Here is a 20,446-nt window from a genome sequence, read left to right as displayed (position 1 = left end):
GCTGTAACATTTCTAACAGAGCTGGGTCAGACATGGCTTTGTAAGTCAAGCAGAGATCTCCTCTTAGTAGATGATATGAGACAGAGAAGAGCTGGAGATTTTTGAGTCTGCCCGTGTAGAACATGTGTTTAAGGCCTAGGATCCTCTTCGTGAGGTACTTTTGTGACCTTTCCAGCTGTTGCATGTGTCTAGTGAGGTACATGCCAATTGGGGCATTATACTCGATGATTGGCTTAATGGGGAAAGAGTAGAGAGAGATGATGACCGCTTTCTTCCTGGATGCAAAACTCTTGGTAATGAGATGTGCCACATAGAAGGACTTTCTGACCACAGTGGCAATGTGGTGGTTGAAGGAGAGGTTGTTGTCAAACTGTGTCCCCAGATCTCTTATAACACCTTCAGTGTTTAGTGGGCTCCCATCGATGAGATAATTCGTGGGAACTGAGTTTTTCTCAAAGGGGATGACGATGCTTTTTTGGCATTAAACTTAAGGCCATGGTTTTGACACCAGTCATTGGTCTCAGTGAGGCCTTTCTGTAGGATGTCTACATCACTTGGGGAGTTGATATTGGCTCCCATCTTGCAGTCATCTGTGAACTTGGTCAGCCAGAGTCCCTCCGTGTTTGCCTGGACTTTTGAGAAGTAGATGCCAAACAGGGGAGGACCCAGAACTGATCCCTGTGGGACTCCACTCATGACTGGTCGTCAGTCTGACTTGGAGTCCGCTGCTTTCACACTGTGGGTTCCATCTGTGAGCCAATTTGCAACCCACCTAGTGATATAGGGGTTGATGCCTAGTTTGGTGAGTTTATCAATAATTTCTGAGTGGAGAATGGTATCAAAGTCCGTGGCCAGATCGAAGTAGGCTGTATGAACTGCCTTGCCCTCATCCACTGCTCTGGTGACTGACTCAGAGAAGTCAACCAGGTTGAGCAGGCATGGTCTACCTTTCACAAAACCAAATTGCGTGGGATCTAGAGTTTGGAGATTCCCTATATCCTTGTTAATTAGGTCCATGATGTTGCGCTCTATAGCCTTACATATCAGACTCGTCAGGCTAATGGGGCGATAATTCCCAGGGTCTGTAGTCGCTCCCCCTTGAGTGTAGTAGTGCGCCATTCGGTAGGGACAAAGCCTGAGGTGAGGCTGTGATTGAACAGGGTGCACAGATGTTGTGCCACTTCACTTTGTAGTTCATGTAGAACACAGCCAGGGATATGGTCGGGTCCCATGGAAGCTGTATTCTTGGCCTTGAATAATGCACCTTTAACCTGTGCTACAGTAATGCTGGGTGTCTGGCATTCCTGCAGTATTGTGATTGGTCGTTTGGAGGGTGGAGAGGGGTAAAGTTGGCAATGAATATGTTGGCCCATATATTGGCAATATCTGTTGGCTCAGTATAGTGGGTACCATTATGCAGTAACTTAGAGCAAACATAGGTATTGCCGTGGAGATTCTTGATACAACTGTAGAAGGCTTTGTGGTTGTTTTTAGCGTCTGCAGCAATTCTGCCTTCATAGCTGGCTTTAGAGGTTTTGATGAGGGATCTCAACTTTTTTTGAGGCTAATAAAGGAGTTTTTCCAGTCTTGGGACCTCACCTTTTTCTGCAGCAATTTCTTCCTTCTGTTGTAGAGTTTATTAATGGCAGGGGACCACCAGATTGGCTTCCTTTTTCTGAAGGAGAGCGTCTTGGTTCTGTTGGGTATGGCTAGTTCCATGGATTTATGTACGTGTTCATACAGTGCATTGGTGTATGATTCTGCAGTCATGCATCTATTTTCCATTGACATGGGTGCCGTGAAGTTAGCCACCTTTGTTTTTAGGAGCCCAGAGTCAGCTTTGGAGAAGTTTTTCATGGTGGTTACCTTTGCGGGGGGTGTGGGTGAGATGTAGATTTCCATGGTGATTAGTTTGTGGTCAGATCTAACCAAGGAGGCATTGACTATTGGTGTAGCGCAACGGTTGCCCATGTTAGCAATAACCAGGTCAAGGATGTTGCTTCCTCTAGTGGGGTAAGAATGAGCTGGTCCAGGGCATTAGAAATGATGAATTCCAGGAAGCGTTGGGCCATTGTATTGGTGCATGAGTAGTTTTCCCAGTTGATGGAGGGTAGTTGAAGTCATCTAGTATGAGAGTGTTGAGTTGGACCCTAATAGTTTCCAGGGTGCTTAGGAACGTGGAGTGAGAGTCTTGGGACATGGTTGGGGACCTATAGCAGGCTACAACCTGAATCGCCGTCTTACCCAGTGTTAGTTGTACCTGAAGTCTCTCAGATGTATTAATGCTGGGCTCCTAGTCTGGAGGTGTGCATATCCTTTACGAATATGGAGACACCAGTGCCTTTGGAGCTTCGGTCCATGTTCTGGCGCCAAAAGGTGAATGAGTTATAGCCTGGTAGCGCAGGGGTGCTTTCTGCTGCTTTAAACCAGGTCTCCGTTACAGCTCAAATGTCGATGCTCTCCATTTTGACGAGTGCTTCAAGCAAGTGCATCTTGAGATTTAGACTTCTAGCACTGAGCAACATGACCCTCAGATTGCATTTATTTTATAGCCATTACGGTGGTAATTTGGTCTTTGGAGTATCACCTAAAAAGGCACTATAGTGGTGGCAAGGGCCTTAGCCAGTATCTTGAAACCCAGGGGTGATTGATGCAGGCCATCTCTGGCAAAGCATCGAGGTCTGTCAGTCATGTCATCCCAAGCAGACAGATACTGGATCCCCTTAGAATGACACCAGAAACTTAGCCAGTTGTTGAAGTCAATCATTTTCTGCTTGTACTGCGGTATCATTCAGGGTGATGGTAGGATGCTGCTCAGGCTAAGGTCATGCCTGCCTGGGCCACATAATCAGAGAGCTTCTCCATGTCTCTTTTCATGTAGTCCAAGGAAGTGCATCTCAGGTCATTCACACCCACACGGACAGTGACAAAGTCATACTTGTACTTGTTGTGGAGTGACATGAGTGCGTGTGTTGTGTGTTGGATTTGGCCACCTGATAGCTGACTGTTACCTTCTCCTTATTCAACCTAGTGAGTGGGACATCGGTGTGCCTCACTTTCGAATCACCTATGATTAGTGTATTGGGCAAGCTGTTTTGCCTTAGGGGCTTAGGTTGGGGGCACAATGCGTAGTTGAACTATGTGTCTTGTGGTTTGTGCTGTGTTGTGGTGGTCAGGTGTATTTCTGCCTTGGAGGTCTTTGCTGTTTGGGTAGATTTTTATTGAGAATCTCTGTGAAGATGGGTGTGTGGTTTGTATTTTTATGTGAGAGCTCTGATGGTGGGTGTTCTGCAGGGTTATGTGTTGCATGTGGTGTGGTGCAGGTGGTGACCTTCTCCTCTTGACCAGCTATTCCGGTCTTGGCTTGAGAGTGCATGGCTTCCAATTTGGATAAGTGAATCTCTCACAAGTCTGAGTGTTGGGAGGTAAGAGGAGAGGGTTGCCTGTGTACATGAGGCAGTTGCTACACTGCCTCAGAATGCCCAAGTTCACCAGGTTAATAGGAGAAAGCACAGAGAACTGAGCTTTAGGCATGCCAGGAGGGATGGTCATCATTACCAAATACTGGAGCTGTTTCTTTGTATAGTCATTTTACAGGATACAATACTCCTTTGCTTCTTCTCTCACCAGAAGCAAAATGTTAACATGTCCTTCTCTTCACTATTGCAGCATTTTTTTCCTACCTCCTATCCCATCTGTTCTTAGTATTGCCCTTTCCTATTTTTGCCCACGACCAACGGTCTTTTCTTCTTCTTCCGGTTTTCTACTTCTGGAGGCACATCTTTTCCTTTTCCCTGTGGGCATTCTGTTCCTCCTGGGGCATTTTCTGAGTGTGCACATGTCTTAACGTTACCTTTATGAGGGACGCATATGTGTGATATACAAAATCTATAAGAGCTAAAAGGCTTTGGTATACTGGCCAGACATTTTGCTATCCTTGGCAGGAGATTCCTTAGGTAAAGAATACTACAGCAGTCAACAGAAGGGCATGTACGGATATGGTAAGATTTTATACAACTGTACTTTCTCTTCCTTACCCTTTGGACTATCCACTGCACCAAGAGTGTTCACAAAGTGCCTGTCTCCAGTTATAGCTTATTTCAAGCTGCAGGGTATCCACATTTTTCTATATTTAGATGACTTGCTTATCTTTGCAGAGTCTTTTTCATAAGTGTCAGGAATCTCTGTCTCTTGGGTGAGAGATGCTACACAAGCTGGAATTCCAAGAGAATATTTAAAAGTTTTTCTTGACCCCTCCTCACAGAACTGTTTCTTGGATGTCACCTAGAAACCACAGTTCAGTTCAAAGAGCTTTTCTTTCAAAGATTTGTATTTAGATCTATCGCTAGAGTTTTCCAGTCAGACTTCAGGCATTGTGAGGGAATACTTCAGGATGTTGGGTCTCATGACTTCTGTGATTCACGTGATACCTCTGGCAAGATGCCACATGAAAAAGAAATGGTGGTATTTGGAGTCCCTTTGATCCTAGCACCAACACCCCATGTGTTTTCAGATCACAGTACTGGAGTTTGTCAGAAGGGAAGTCACTTGGTGGAGACAGCAGATATCCCTAAATCCAGGTCTCCCTTCTCACTCCCTGTTTCGAAGCAGTCACCACAGATGCCTCGGACTTTGTTTGGGGAGCAGTTTCAGGAGAGATTAAACTGCAGGGTGTGTAGAGCACCAAGGACAGATGCAAGCACATGAATGTAAAAAAAAAAAAAAAAAAAAAAAAATGCTTGCCCTAATTAAGGCAATCGACTCTCTGTATCATCTTTGGTCCTCAAGACTTCTTCAAGTTGTTACAGACAGTACTTCAGTCATGTTATACATCAGCAAGCATGGGGTAATCAGATCGTACCCTCTCTGCAGACTAGCCATGTTAGCTTGGGATATAGCTTCACAGCAATGTCTCACTCTACAGGCGTTCTGCATCCTGTCAGAGCAAAATTGTGTGGCAGACAAGTTGAGGTGAATGAGGGTAGACAGTCATGAATGGAAAGTTGATAAGGGAGTCCTCCAAGATTTGATCCATTTGTGGGAAGTTTCTCAGACCGGTTTGCCTTTTCTTTGAACAATCAGCTGGCAAGATTCTGTTCCTGTATGCTTTTCCACCCTTTCAGGTCCATTTTCTTTTAGTTGGACAGAAATGTTCTTGTATGCTTTTCCACCCTTTCCACTAATATCCAAGGTGCTTCTGAAGATTTAGAAGGAATTCCCGAAGATCATTGTGGTGACACCTTTCTGGCCCAGGCAACAGTGGTTTTCCCTTCTTTTGGAAATGGGGCAGTTACTGCAAGCTTCCTCCCTGAATAGATCTACTCATACAAGATCAGGGGTGTTTGATACACACCAACCCCAGTCAACTTCAGCTAACTACATGGATGACAGGGACTTAATTCCCTTTAGACACCTGTTTGCTCAGGATGTGCAGCAGGTTCTAATGAAGGCAGAAAGCCTGCTACTAGAAAATCATATATTAGTAAATGGAAAAGGTTTTCTAGTTGGTGTCAACAACATAACCAGCAGCTATTCAGGGCTAGATATTCTCTGGTTTTACAATATTAGTGTGAGTTACTATCATATGGCCTTTCTTATTCCTCCATCAGAGTTCATTTATTGGCCATTTCAGCATATCTGTCCATGGGTCCTCCTCTTTCAAAGCATTCTTATGTTAAAATGTTTTTGAAAGGGGTTGTGCGTAAAAGACCCTGCTTTGGGATCTTAATTTTGTGTTAACGAAACTAACACTGGCTCCATTTGAACCAGCTAATCTGGCTGAGGTTTGCTTGGTTTTCTGCTTCTTTTTGGCCGGGGTGGAAGTTGGAACCGGCCTGGAGTCAGGTTTTGAGGTCAACATTTCAGAAGTCTGGATCCCAGTCAGAGGTACCACAAAATCTTGTTCCCCCTCGACATCGACGGTAGTCTGTGTCTGGGTAAGCTCCGAGGACATGCCAGTCATCGGCTGTGCAATGGCTTCCTCAAAGGACGTTGTTGAAGTCGACGGATCCGCTGGGCGTGCCTCAACTCCTAGATCAGCAGTTGGCTGGGCATCGGGTAGCGATGCGGCAGGTGGGGAAGGCCTAGGAATTTTGGCCTTCTTGCGCGGAGGTTCGGATGTGGCCTCCGATGCGGGAACCATTCTTTGGGCTAACCATTTAAGGCGCTGGTTTTCTAGGTAGAGGTTTAAAGCGGCCAGATGTCTGCATAGGGTTTTTGGCACAAATGATTTGACAAATTGAGCAGGCAGAATGGTCGTGCTCCCGACCTAAGCAAAAAACACACCTATCATGGGCATCTTTATGGGGTATCTGGCGCCCGCATTGGGACTTTCCCTTTTTACCTGACATCAGCTAAAGGCTACAACAGCCAAGTCTAAGCAATAACAATCAGCTAAACAAGAAAAAACAGAAACCCAATGGATTACTTAGCTTTATTGATGCAACGACTTAGAAGGAGTGATCGTATGATGCATAGGTTGTCTGTGGCTGAAAAGTTCTGAGGTTTGTGCGTACAGACATCACATTTAAGGCCCCTGGTTTATGGCCTTACGTCTGACGTCCCACGCATGCTGCAACAGCTAAGCTGAAGCTTTTGTATAGGAGCTGACGTACGAGTCTCCTGATGGCAGGAAATCCCACAACTAGAAAGAGAAGGACATCTATGGTTTTGGTAAGATTTTACACAACTATTCTTTTCTGGTCCCAACCTAGCATCATTGCCTCCTGTGTAATAGTAACGCTCAACTATGTAAGCTTTTGTAAGTAATTCTGTACATCTGTTTTCAAATGCTCTAACCTCTGATAATTCCAGAATATTCGTTCCCATGTTCCTTTTTCCCCTTCACTACACCTTCAGTATTCACCATTCAGCTGAGACAACATATTTTGTAACCTGCTTAGTGTATAAAAGTATGTGTGTTATCATTTTAATGCAAAACATTCCACATTTCCTTAATCTTATTTTGTGTTTTACAGCCACACAGAACTCTGTCCGTTGTACTCCGCTCACCTCTGTTATTTTTTTTAATTATTTTTATGTTTTATAGTACTTCACTATTGCCAGCATGATACAGATGTTCTTCGTGTTTCACTGTTGCAGTCATTACATTTGGGTTATCCTGCTGGCAGGTTGCCCTCAGTCGGCTTGAATTCCAAAGTCTTGGGTCCTGCGTTGTTTGCTGTCGCCTCTTCCCTGACATCAGGTCGTCAGGGGTATAAAAGATGCAGCCAGCGCCATTTTATTTAGTCTTTCTTGCCGCACGGTGCCCGAAGCAGAAGCAGTTTGCAAGTGCCGGTCAGCTGACTCCTGAGATTTTCGTGTTCAAGTTTCAGATCCAAAGTCTACATTAAAAGCTAAGTACCCCGTTGGGGAAACTTTTTTCTTGCTCCAGACCGATGTCAGAAAAAGTTAATAATTGTATTTCTTGTGGGAAGCAAATACCTCATAAGGACTTTCATTCTTACTGTATTCCTTGCCTAGGAATTTAGGAATTAGGACCACAACGTTTCTAGTTGTCGGTTTTGTGCTAGATTTAACCAGTGCACTATTAAGCGTCGATACGATTTTGCTTTAAGCTATTTTGGGCGAAGATTTAATTATACAATGTCGTCAGATAGCCATCCGACTACCGGAGTTCACAAGAAACGCAAAGAAAAAGAAAAAGACAGGCAACCGAGGTCCAAAACTGGCGAAGCTTCTCCTAAGCAAGTCGCCGGTTCTCAGTGAGGCGCTTTCGCAGCCCCTGACGCCTGCTACTTTATAGTCACAGTACTGGTGGATACTGGTATCCGATCTTAAGGAACTTGTCCCAATGCCCAGCCTGGACCTTACCTCAAATACCCTCATCTACTGTCCCAGCAAAGCAATCAGATTCTGCACAGCCAACTCAGGACCCTAAACCTGGCAGTATGGCGGATAATGTAGCCATACAAACCACACCTCTCAGTAAAGCTGTGATGGATGTAATTTTAGAAGCCTGAAGGCCTAGTACTAGAAAATCCTATGCTGGAAAATGGAAGAGATTTTGTGCTTAGAACCAAGCTCAAGGAACTGATACAGCTGTCCCAAATATTCCTCAGATTTTGCAATACTTAACTGAGATGCTGGACAAAGGCCTATCTTTTTCATCAATTAAAATCCATGCCTCTGCCATTTCGGCTCATTACAATACAGAGCCACCACTCTTTTCTCATCCTTTATTAAGGCAGTACCTCAGAGGAGCCAAAAACTTAAGGCCTCCAAGGAGAACACCAATACCTGCATGGGACCTAAATTATGTCTTGGAAAAACTCACCTTGCCTCCTTTTGAGCCAGCTGCTACTATGGAAATAAAGTTCTTATCTTGGAAAACAGCTCTGCTCCTAGCAATAACTTCTGCAAGACGAGTTTCAGAGCTACAGGCTCTCATGGCTGTGGAGCCCTTTATAATTTTTTATCCAGACAGGGTCTCTCTGAGAACAAACCCTACATTTATGCCTAAGGTGGTATCCAGTGTAGCCCTTAACCAAACAATTCATTTGCCAACTTTTTATCCAAATCCACAGAACAAGGGAGAGAAAATTCTGCATTCTTTGGACGTACACAGACAACTTAGATTCTACCTGGACAAAACTAAAGTTTTCCGAAAGACAGAACAATTACTAGTGGTATATGCCACAGCATCACAAGGAAAGGCTATCTCCAAGCAGACTATTTCAAAGTGGATAGGTCACTCCATCCGTTTCTGCTACTCACAGTATGGCAGACCAGTGCCTAAGAGCATTAGGCCACATTCAACCAGAGCTGCAGCCACTTCTGCAGCCTTTCTCAGGGGAGTACCAACCAAAGACATTTTAGAGGCTGCTACTTGTAGTTCAGTGCATACCTTTACAAAACATTACAATCTGCCTCTTTACTCTAAATCCAGGGCAGGCTTTGCCACTGCAGTTCTGCAGGGCCTCATAGCCGCTCCTAATGCTGTTTAGCTCCAGCCCCCCAACCATAGCTTTGGGACTCAACCCAAATGTAATGACTGCAGCAGTGAAACACGAAGAAGTTGTGTACACTTACCATAAATGTAGATGTTCGAGTGTATTCACTGTTGCAGTCCAGGTTACCCACCCACCATCCCCTTATTTTTGCTGGAACTTATCTTTACTCTCTAATCTATACAATCTAGGTGGTGTATTTGCTTATAGAGGAAGGTAAAGTTTATTTTCGTGCATGTATGTTTTATTTACATATTTTTAGCTTACCCTTTTGGGGGCACCTGACATCTGGGACAAGAAAAACTAAATAAAATGGCATTGGCTGCATCATTTATACCCCTGACGACCTGACGTCAGGAAAGAGGCGACAGCAACCGACGCAGGACCCAAGACTTTGGAATTCAGGCCGACTGAGGGCAACCTGCCAGCAGGATAACCCAAATGTAATGACTGCAACAGTGAAACACGAAGAACATCTGTATCATGCTGGCATTAGTGAAGTACTGTAAAACATAAAAATAATTTACAAAAAGTAACAGAGATGAGCGGAGTACAATGGACAGAGTTCTTTGTGGCTGTAAAACACGCAATAAGATCAAGGAAATTTAGAATTTTTTGCATTAAAATGATAACACACATACTTTTATACACTAAGCAGATTACAAAATATGTTGCCTCAGCTGAATGGTGAATACTGAAGGTGTAGTGAAGGGGAAAAAGGAACATGGGAACGAATATTTTGGAATTATCAGAGGTTAGATCATTTGAAAACAGATGTACAGAATTCCTTACAAAAGCTTACATATTTGAAAGTTACTATTAGACAGGAGGCAATGATGCTAGGTTGGGACCAGAAAAGAATAGTTGTGTAAAATCTTACCAAAACCATAGATGCCCTTCTCTTTCTAGTTGTGGGATTTCTTGCCATCAGGAGACTCGTACGTCAGCTCCTATACAAAAGCTTCAGCTTAGCTGTTGCAGCATGCGTGGGACGTCAGATGCAAGGCCATAAACCAGTGGCCTTAAATGTGATGTCTGTACGCACAAACCTCAGAACTTTTCAGCCACAGACAAACCTATGCATCATACGATCACTCCTCCTAAGGTGTTGCATCAATAAAGCTAAGTAACCCATTGGGTTTCTGTTTTCTCTTGTTTAGCTGATTGTTATTGCTTAGGCTTGGTTGTTGTAGCCTTTAGCTGATGTCAGGTAAAAAGGGAAAGTCCCAATGCGGGTGCCAGATACCCCATAAAGATGCCCATGATAGGTGTGTATTTTGCTTAGGCCGGGAGCACGACCATTCTGCCTGCTCAATTTGTCAATCATTTGTGCCGAAAACCCTATGCAGCCATTTGGCCGCTTTAAACCTCTACCTAGAAAACCAGCACCTTAAAAGGTTAGCCCTAAGAATGGATCCCGCATTGGAGGCCAAATCCGAACCTCTGCGCAAGAAGGCCAAACTTCCTACGCCCTCCCCACCTGCCAGATCGCTACTCGACACCCATCCAACTGCTGATCTAGGAGTTGAGGCACGCCCAGCGGATCCGTCGACTTCAACGACGTCCTTAGAGGAAGCCGTTGCGCAGCCGATGACTGGCTTGTCCTCGGAGCTTACCCAGACACAGACTACCGTCGATGTCGAGGGGGAACCAGATTCTGTGGTACCTCCGACCGGGATCCAGACTTCTGAAATGTTGACCTCAAAATCATACACTCGAACATCTACATTTATGGTAAGTGTACACAACTGTACTTTTTGGATTGCAGTATTATGGGCAGTTACTGGCAGTGAGCACTGCATGAAGTGTGTCGTCTACACATGTCACGGAGGCTGAAACAAACACCTGTCTGAAATGTGAGAATCAAATCAGTACAAGTGCTGCAGCCCTCTTGGCATGTGACAGCGGATAGTCCAGATAACGAAATTGAAAAATACTGGTGCTAGTGTGCACTAAACCATGTCTAGGCGAAATTGGGAGCAGAAATAACTGGGACAAAACCATTAGGCTGATGGATTAATAATCACTCTGGTAAAGGTAATAATGAGGCCAAACACATGTGGGGAAGGAGACTTTAGGAACAGATGGAATTGCAAGATTGTAGACTGGGAAGAAATGGGGGAAGTGTTTTGTCTGGTGAACAGGGATTATCTGCTTTTCTTAGGGTTAAAGAGGAAGGGGTAATGGGGGCAGGACTGCTGGATGCCTAGATTTATCCAGTTCCTTACAGAAGCTCGTACTGATTTGGGAGAACTAATAGAGTGATAGTTAGAGCTTATATGGTCATAACATAGGCTCCAAGAATACTTGTGCAAAATAATGGTATTGGAGGACAAATGGTAGTATGCTGTGACCCTAAGGTTGCCATTAAGTCCAGGAAATTTAGAATCTCTGGTTGGAAATGCTTACATCGATATTTTTACAAATCTGTAACACTAAACAGTGTATACCCTACTGTTTCTAGGATTTGCTTGAGATGTGGGGATGAAGGAAATGGGGACTGGCTGTACATTTTCTGGGAATGTAAGACATTGGTTCAGTTTAAAAATGTACTGGGGTTATTGGAGTCATTTAGAGGAGGCAACCTCAAATTAACCAGAAATATATTTCATCTGGGATGGGCAAATGGTCTTTGTTTGGCAAGGGAAGTAGTAAATTGTGTAGCTTAGTTAATCTGGCTCCAAAGAATTGCATTACTAGGAAGTGGAAAAATCGGGGTCCTCCAACTGAAATGAAAGTAAAGTTATATGTTTACTGATGAAGGCGATCCAGTAACTTGAACGTGAATGTTCTGGCATCACCTATTAAGACTGTTACACAGAAGCAGAAATTTTGTGACTTATCAGTTTCCATTAATGACAAATGTGCTGACTGTTGAATGCGGTTGAATGGTGTTTAAAGGATAGTTTGTAAATACTGGTAGTAGACTGTCGCGATATGTACTTGGCTAATGCTCTGTTTTGAAGTCTGGCTTCTGGATTATCTCGACCATCAGAGGTGTAACTTGTGTGCAACATGCATGCAGACTGCCCAGTAATGTACATTGTTGTCAAGTGGCGTGCAAGTGTATAAGGTTAATGAAGCATTGCCGCAAAAAAAAAATAATAAATAAATTTAACTGCATTGGAGGGGTGTTGTCATTTACTGAGCATGTTCTGATTGTTACTGTTCATTTTTCACCTGTTAGTAGGAGTGTGTTGTTTACATGACCAGTTTGTATGCCATTCACAGTTCTTGCATTTTCTGTCTGAATAGGAAGTTTGAGGATGAGGAGGAGTCTAGTGAAGATGAGATCGCTGTAAAGGAAAGGAAGGTAAGAACTTGTTTTGGAAGTAGAATAACTTGTGAATATGTATATTGTTTAAACTGACATTCTGGTGGTATGTAGCTGTATTTGTCTTGATTGAAAAGGATGTTCGTATCTGACAGGTCAGAGCCATCTGGAAGATAGGGTGCTCTGATGCTTAAGGTATCTTCTGCCCACCAGGACAAATGTCATGATGCCTGCTTTTTAATGGGTTCCACTATGTGCTTGTTTGGACACTCTTACATCACCTTCTGACCGCTTATTGATGCAGGGTTGGACAGATTTGATGTTGTGCTTCTCAGAGGATCAGGAGCATTGTTTCCTCTTCTTGTATTGTCTTTATTCAGTTGAACATTTTAGAATGCTGAAAATTAGTTATTCCTATATTGTTTCTTTTGGACTAGTGCTAGGTAGCCCGTTTTCCCTACTCTTTAGAACTTGCTGTTAAAACATTTCCTGTCTGTTTTCACTGTTAAATCTGCTTATGAGTTTTGAAACCTATGATGTGTGAAACGGTCGAAGGAACCTTTTTGTGCATACTCCTTTTCTGTTCCTGTGATGTGGAAAATATGTATGACTTGAAAAAACAGTGGACTGAAATAATAACCACCATGGAGAAATTGTAGTCTGAGTATCATGTTTCAGAATGGTGAAAAAAGCATTTTTTTAAATCCAGTATTACATTTTATGTCACGAGCATCCATTCTCTTTGCTTTGGTTATTGAGTGTTCTTTCATTTTTCAGCTTTTCAGGTACAGTTTATATTAGAATGTTTTAACTCCTGTTACATGTGTTGAATCCTACTTAACATTAGTTTTCTTGGTTATAAAATGCACTACCTTGGTATGGGCATTGCTTTGTTTTTATGGTGATGGTAGGACACCTCAACAGAATCCACATCTGTCAAACAGATTGGTGCTTTAGGCAGTGAAATTTTGAAAAACTGATTGCTAAGTTACTCATCGCAGGAACAAGAGCTGTGTTCGTCCCAGCACAATGATAGCTGTCTTTTTATACTCCATTAAACATTTGATCAATGTCTAGTTTTCTGATGAAAATTTGCACCTTTTTATTTAATTTTGGGTTTCCTTCTGGTGTCTGGATGGTGTTGACTTAATTTTTTTTTCTTCTTAACATAGAGAGCTGCTTCTCCAAGTTATATGGAAGAACAGAAGCAAATTCGTGAGAGGTAAATGAAACTTCATAGTATTTTAAAAAGTGAGGATTGCAATAACTGATACGTCACCAAAACATTTCATGTTTGTCATGTGTGGAACTTCTTGTAAGATTGTCTGAATATTCTGCCTCTCAGTAGTCATCCCTAGATTAGTGCTTCTGTTTTCTCCTGGTGAGAGGAGGAGTACAGGGACATTATTTCCTGGAGACTGCTGATCACCAGAAAGCCTAATAACTGCTTTATAGGCGACAGCTTGGAATCTGTGCTTATATTCTGTTCCTGGTGAGAGAAGGATCAGAGTGAATTGATTCCCGATTCTTTCTGGTTGGGCAGTGAGTGTCTGTGCTTGACACTCCTGATTGGTCTGGTTGCTATTCGAGGCATCTACCAGAAAAAGGCTACAGCAAACTTGCATGGTCTGGCACAAGACTGTGGATCATCAAGTAGACTGTGATCTGATTCTCATCTTGGGATTGGTGCTAACATTTTGCTTCTGGTGAGAGAAGACGCAAAGGAGCATTGTATCCCAGCAGAGTAAAGTTGTATTGAGACCAGTATTAATAGTAGCCAGGCAGTAGCCATTCATGCAACTCCCCTCTTTTCATCATTCTTACAAGCTAATTCTTTGTTTTCAGTAAGTACTGCTTGATTTGTTTCTAACTTCAGAATATCTGCCTAAATAAATTTTCAGGGTCTGCATATTAGTTTCCCCTCAAGTGTTTGGCAGTGCTCTGTACAGATTCAGACACCTTGAGTGACATTTTTCCTGTAACAGCACGACTGAAATTTCTCCAATGCCTAGTTGCAAACAGGGCAACTAGTTTGCACTGACAAGCACTGTTCCCATAGTTGCAAACCCAATACTCCTGCCTTATATTCTCATTCCAACTGTCTAATCAATAAAAAGGGGTCTGTTGCCATGGATATGAGCTTTCCCACTGTCTCCGTTACCAGCTTGGTGGATATGGGCATCCTGAGGCAATGTAGAAATTGCCTCATGTTTACTGATAACCAGTTAATTCTCAAACTGATATGATATTTGTACAATGTCACTGGAAGCAAAGTTCTCTCATAAACGTACTCCTAATGTCAAGGTGGTCAGTAGTACACATGCTGCACCTAGCATGCACAATTCAAAGCAGACATATCAATCCATATATGCCGAGGCACTTAATTGTAACCTTCCTAAACCACAAAGACTCCTAGACAAAGTACACAAAACAAATACCCTCAGCAGCACCAAATGCGCTCTTTCAGAACAACACCCACATCAGCACATAGAGCTACATCTAATGAAGCCTCTACCTCTAAGACCATAAGCCAAGCTACTACAAAATCCAGCATTCTAGTCATTGGAGACTCCATCATGAGGCACACTAATGTCCCTCTCACTAGGCTGCATAAGGAGAAAGTCGCGGTCAGTTGCTTATCAGGGACTAGGATCAGCCACATTACACACGCACTCAAGTCATTGGACCACAAATACCAATACGATTCAGTCATATTCCATGTGACAGTGAATCCCCTGAGACGTACCTCCCTAGTATGTATTAATGGAGCTCTTGGAATATGTGTCTCTGGCTGGTATGAGCCTAGCATTGAGCAGCATTTTACCTTCTCCAAGGATGATGCCACAGTATGACCAAAAGATGATTGATTTTAATAATTGGCTTAGTTTCTGGTGTCATTCTAAGGAGGTGCAATATTTGTCAGCATTGAAGGAGATGGTGAGCAGACCACGCTTCTTTTCCAGAGATGGTGTATACCTCTCCCCTCTAGGCATTTGGATATTAACTAAAACTTTGCCTTTCCCCATTGTGCCTTTTTTTAGGCAATGCCATACTGAAAGTACTTTCGACATAGCAAATCAAACCCAAGAAAATCTAAAGGTGTTCCTGCTCACTGCTAGGGGTCTAAACAAAAACTCCACTCCTTTAGAAGCTCTTTGCACCCTTGAGAATGCTGACACCTGTGCAGTCACTGAGACATGGTTTAAAGCTGTGGAGAGCACACCAGCAGTGCAAGGTTATACTGCCTCCGACACATTTAGACCAGCTACTTCACAGGCAAGGACTAAAGGTGTAGGTGTCTCTATTTACATCACAAGTATACTTCAAGGCTGGTCAAACAGGACAATGCACTTGAGCTGCTCTATGTTCAAATCACCATAGGCAAAATCCAATACCACTTCCTTGCAAGATATAGGTCCCCCGCTATGACCCAGGAAGCCCATACCATGTATTCAAACTTATTAGAAACACTAACCATCCAACCCGATTCCATTATCATGGGTGACTTTAATTACCCCACTATTAACTGGGAATCCTATACAACACCAAACATACATGCACAGAGATTCTTGGGTTTTTGTAAATAGAACTCCTTGGACCAGATAGTCAGTACAACAGCCAGGGTGCAACCATACTGGATCTGGTCCTCATTAATATGGGGGAGTGCTTGCACACCCCTACTGTAATGTCTTCCTTGGTAAGGTCTTATCAGAAAATGGTCTCCTTTGAAGTAATAAAAAAAAAAAATATATATGGACTCCCAGCTAAACCTGGAATATTCAGGAGCTACTCTAGGGTTAACCTCCGGCTATTAAGTAATAAACCTGGCAAAATTTCAAGCCCCCATAAACCCTGAGAACACTGCTGCCAATGCAGAACTGTTCACAGAAACCCTGTACAAGTAAGTTAATAGCTGAGTGTAGAGGCAGCTGTACCCACTAGGAAGAAGTACAGAACTAACCCAGAAAACAAGCCACCCTGGTGGAATCACAAAATCAGTAGGTTGTCTAACAGAGTGAAGAAAATCATGGCAGCAATTAGGAGGCGCAACACCTAGCAGGATAAAAGCACTCTCATCAAACTAAGCAAACAAGTTGGAGGACAAATAGTCTACCGAAGCCAAATTTGAGGTAGGTTTGGCCTCCCAAGCCAAGGACAACCACAAAGCATTTTTTAGCTATGTCTGCAACCTCAAAGGCAATACACAGTTGTGTGCAGAGCTCATTGTAAATGGAGCCACCTATACTGAGCCAGAAGATATAGCAAACCTCCTGGCTGATAAATTCAGATCCAACTTTAGTCCTGTCTCCCCCTCAACTTTCCCCATCAAATATAACTTCCCCCTACTGTCACTAGGGAACAGGTCCTTAATCCTCTCTCTAAGACCAAGAACACTGCATCAATGGGCACGGGTAATATCCCAGGATGCCTTCTAAATAGCATGAAACATGACCTGTCAGGGCCTTTGTGCCTCATGAATGGAGAATGGCAACAATCATCCCTCTGCGCAAAGGTGGTCCATCTATAGACCCTGGAAACTACAGACCCACAAGTCTCACTAGTCTTATATGTAAACCCATGGAAAGAATTATCATGGAGATGATCGACAGAGATATAGTAAACCTCCAGACACTGGACCCAACCCAGTTTGGTTTCGTCAAGGGCAGATCGTGCCTGCTCAACCTAGTGGATTTCTTTGAGAAGGTAAGCAAAGCAATGGATGAGGGAAAAATGGATGTTCTTCGTGTTTCACTGTTGCAGTCATCACACTTGGGTTATCTGCTTGCAGGTAGCCCTCAGTCGGCTGGCTGGACTTAAAAAGGCCCTTGTAGTCGTTAGCCTAGTGAACACTTGTAAACATATGTATAGATGTTCTTCGTGTCTCACTGTTGCAGTCATTACATTTGGGTAATCTGCTGGCAGGTTGCCCTCAGTTGGCCTGAGTATCAAAAGTCTTGGGACTGTTGCAGTCATTACATTTGGGTAATCTGCTGGCAGGTTGCCCTCAGTTGGCCTGAATATCAAAAGTCTTGGGTCCTGTGTCGGTTGCTGTCTCCTCTTCCATGATGTCAGGTCGTCAGGGGTATAAAACATGCAGCCGACGCCATTTTATTCAGTCTTACTTGCCGTGCGGTGCCCGAACCAGAAGCAGTTCACAAGTGCCGGTTGGCCGAATCCTGAAATTTTTGCATTCGAGTTTCAGAACCGAAGTCTTCAATTAAAGCTAAGTACCCCGTTGGGGAAACTTTTTCTTGCTCCTTACCGATGTCAGTAAAAGTTAATAATTGCATTACTTGTGGGAAGCAAATACCTCATAAGGATTTTCATTTGTACTGTATTTCTTGCCTAGGCCCAGATCATAACGTGCCTTGCTGTCGGTTTTGTGCTAGATTTAACCAACGCGCTATTAAGCGTCTGTATATTTTTGCTTCAGAATATTTTGGATCCAGATTTAATTACACTGAAATGTCGTCGGATAGCAATCCGACTACCGAACTTCACAAAAAACGCAAAGAAAAAGACAGAGACAGACCGTCGAGGTCTAAAACCGACGACAAAGCTTCTCCTAAGCTAGTCGCCGGTACTCAGTGAGGTGCTTTCGCAGCCCCTGATACTTTTGAGTCGCAGGCCTCTACCACGACCCATGCAGAGTCCGGTATGCCTCGAGATTCTCAGAGTATTGGACCCGCGGATGTCTCTCCCATGGATGGGTCCGGAGCCGCTGAGCAGGCACCGGCTTCTGAGGGTGTTTTCAGGCCTCAACATTTCTATATAAAACGGACGCCAGCTTCAAAAACAGCTTCTAAGTCTAAAAAATATGACGCATGAGCCACGTGCTCAGGCCGCTATGCCTAAAAAACAGATAATCAAAATGGCTGAGGACTTAATTACCTTGATCAGGGGTTCCCAACCTCCCCCCTGCTAAGAGGTCTAGGCAAGATGCTGATTATGAATCTTCAGATCAGGTTTCTATTTCCTCTGATTCCTCTTCTGATCAGGAATTTTCTATACCACCCTATGAGCATTCAGATGCAGAAGAATCCATCCCATCTGCATCTCCTCCTGAATATTATTCTTTTGGAAAAACCCTGCATACTTTAAGGGAACATTTTCATTGGGAGAGTCAGGACTTCTCTGAATCAAAAAAGAGGCTTAGGGATTTCCTTCTTCCTCAGCATAGGCCTTTGGCTATACCTCCTGTATTAGACATTGTTGATGATGTGTTTTCGGAATCAAGCATGGCTCCTGATTCCCTACCTCCGGCTCCTAGTAAGCCAGACAGGTATTACAGGGTTCCTGACTCCCACAAATTGTTATTCAAAAATCCTGCTGCTGATCCTGAAACTGTCTTACAGGGTCTCAAAGGTGTAAAGGCCTCTACAGCCAAAAATCCTACCCCCTCTGATAGAACTTCCAGGGCGCTGGATAGATGGGGAAGTAAGGTTTATCTGTCTGCATCCTTGGCAATTAGGGCCTTAAACTGCCAGATGTCCTTCATGGATGCATCTGCAGTCCTTACATATGGGTTGTCCTGCCTCAGGCAGCCCTTCGGTCGGCTGGATTCCAAAGTCTGGGTCCGACGTCAGCTGATGTCGCCCTTTCCCCGACGTCAGAGCGCCTGGGGTATAAAAGCGTCAGCCGATGCCATCTTCCTCAGTCTTTCTTGCCGCGCGGTGCCCGAAGCAGAAGCAGTTCGCAAGTGCCGGTCAGCCAGCTCTTGTGATTTCAGCTACCGAAGTCTTCAAAAAAGCTAAGTACCCCATTGGGGACTCTTTCTTGCCTCAGCCGATGTCAGATCAAACGGTTAAAGTTAATAATTGTTTATCTTGTGGGAAACAAATACCTCATAAGGATTTCCTCTCTTACTGCTTACCCTGCCTAGGCCCAGACCACGACGTCTCGGCCTGTACAGCCTGTGCTTCCTTCAATAAACGCACTCTTAGGCATCGGGCAGAGTTTGCAGAGGAATATTTTGGGGAAAATTTCTGTTATACCATGCCGTCGGAACTTCCGACAGCTCATTTACCCAAAAAACGGAAGGATAAGGACCGACACACGCGGTCCGCGGTGTTGGCCTACTCCACGCCTAGGCCTACCGCGAGTGTCTCGGTCTCTGCTGAAGCCGAGTCTCTACTGCTTCAGACCGACGACACCGCTCAACCGGTAACTTCGGTACCGGAGGCCACCACTGGGTCGGTCATAGAATTTCCATCTGAAACCAGTGCTCAGGAAATATCCAACACCATTTCTGTTGATAAATCTACTCCAGCACGTGGGGCAGCCAGGCCTCCTGTATCCATGTCCATTAAGGCCTTTACACGTGCTAAAGCTGCCAAACAGCCTAAACCTCTCCCTCCCAAGGCTATTCCTCAGGGATCCTCTACTGGTTCACAAATTTTAAGTATGGCTGAAGACATTATTTCCTTAATCAGGGGCTCCCAGCCACATCCAGACAGGGGCTCTCAACCACCTCCAGACAAAAGGCCCAGGGTTGAGCAGACAGATCCCCAGTCTTCTGATGAGGCCTCAGATGACTCTGCCCAGTCAGATTACCAGGAGGAGGCCTTTCCGGCCTACGAGGATTCTGATGCAGAGGAATCTATTCCCTCAGCCTCCCCCCCCCCCCCCTGAAGAATTTTCTTTTGGGGAGACCCTTCACTCCATGAGAGAGCATTTCAAATGGCAAGGCCAGGAATTATTTGATTCCAGGAAGAGGTTAAGGACTTTTTTGCATTTACCTCAGCATAGACCTTTGGCTATTCCTCCTGTTTTAAATGTTATAGAAGATGTGTACTCTGAGTCTAGTATTTCCCCTGACTCCCTTCCTCCGGCTCCTGTCAAACCCGGCAGGTACTACAGGGTCCCGGACACGCATCTACATCTTTACAAGGGCCACTCTGCTGTCCCAGAAACTATTTCCCAGGGCCCTAAAGGGGTTACAACCGCCACTACTAAAAATCCACTCCCTTCTGAAAGGGAATCCAGGGCTTTAGAGAGATGGGGTAAAAAAGTGTATCCTTCTTCCACACTTTCTATGAGAGCTTTAAGTTGTCAATTCCATATGATACAGTATCAAGAGTATCTTTTAGATGAATTGCATAAAAAACTAACCTCACCTGAACCTCTAGATCGCAAGGCGCTTCAGGATCTGGTGCATAACTCCCAGCAGGTTAGCAACCATTTCTTACAGTGTGGTTATGAT

The 20,446-nt window shown here is 44.0% G+C and overlaps 1 protein-coding gene across 1 annotated transcript in view; it reads left to right on the top strand.

Annotated features, from left to right (window-relative positions):
• Positions 1 to 20,446, top strand: part of KRI1 (KRI1 homolog) — a 1,261,256-nt gene that overhangs the window by 174,356 nt on the left and 1,066,454 nt on the right. Inside the window, exons 5-6 of the mRNA XM_044084757.1 lie at positions 12,225 to 12,282; positions 13,416 to 13,465. Of these exons, the coding sequence (XP_043940692.1) occupies positions 12,225 to 12,282; positions 13,416 to 13,465 (108 nt within the window). The remainder of the gene's footprint in view (positions 1 to 12,224; positions 12,283 to 13,415; positions 13,466 to 20,446) is intronic.

This window comes from Protopterus annectens, chromosome 9.part0 (genome assembly GCF_019279795.1).
Source record: "Protopterus annectens isolate FY-2018-M chromosome 9.part0, PAN1.0, whole genome shotgun sequence".
NCBI classification, from domain to species: domain Eukaryota; kingdom Metazoa; phylum Chordata; order Ceratodontiformes; family Protopteridae; genus Protopterus; species Protopterus annectens.
This window is presented reverse-complemented; position numbering and strand designations above follow the sequence as displayed.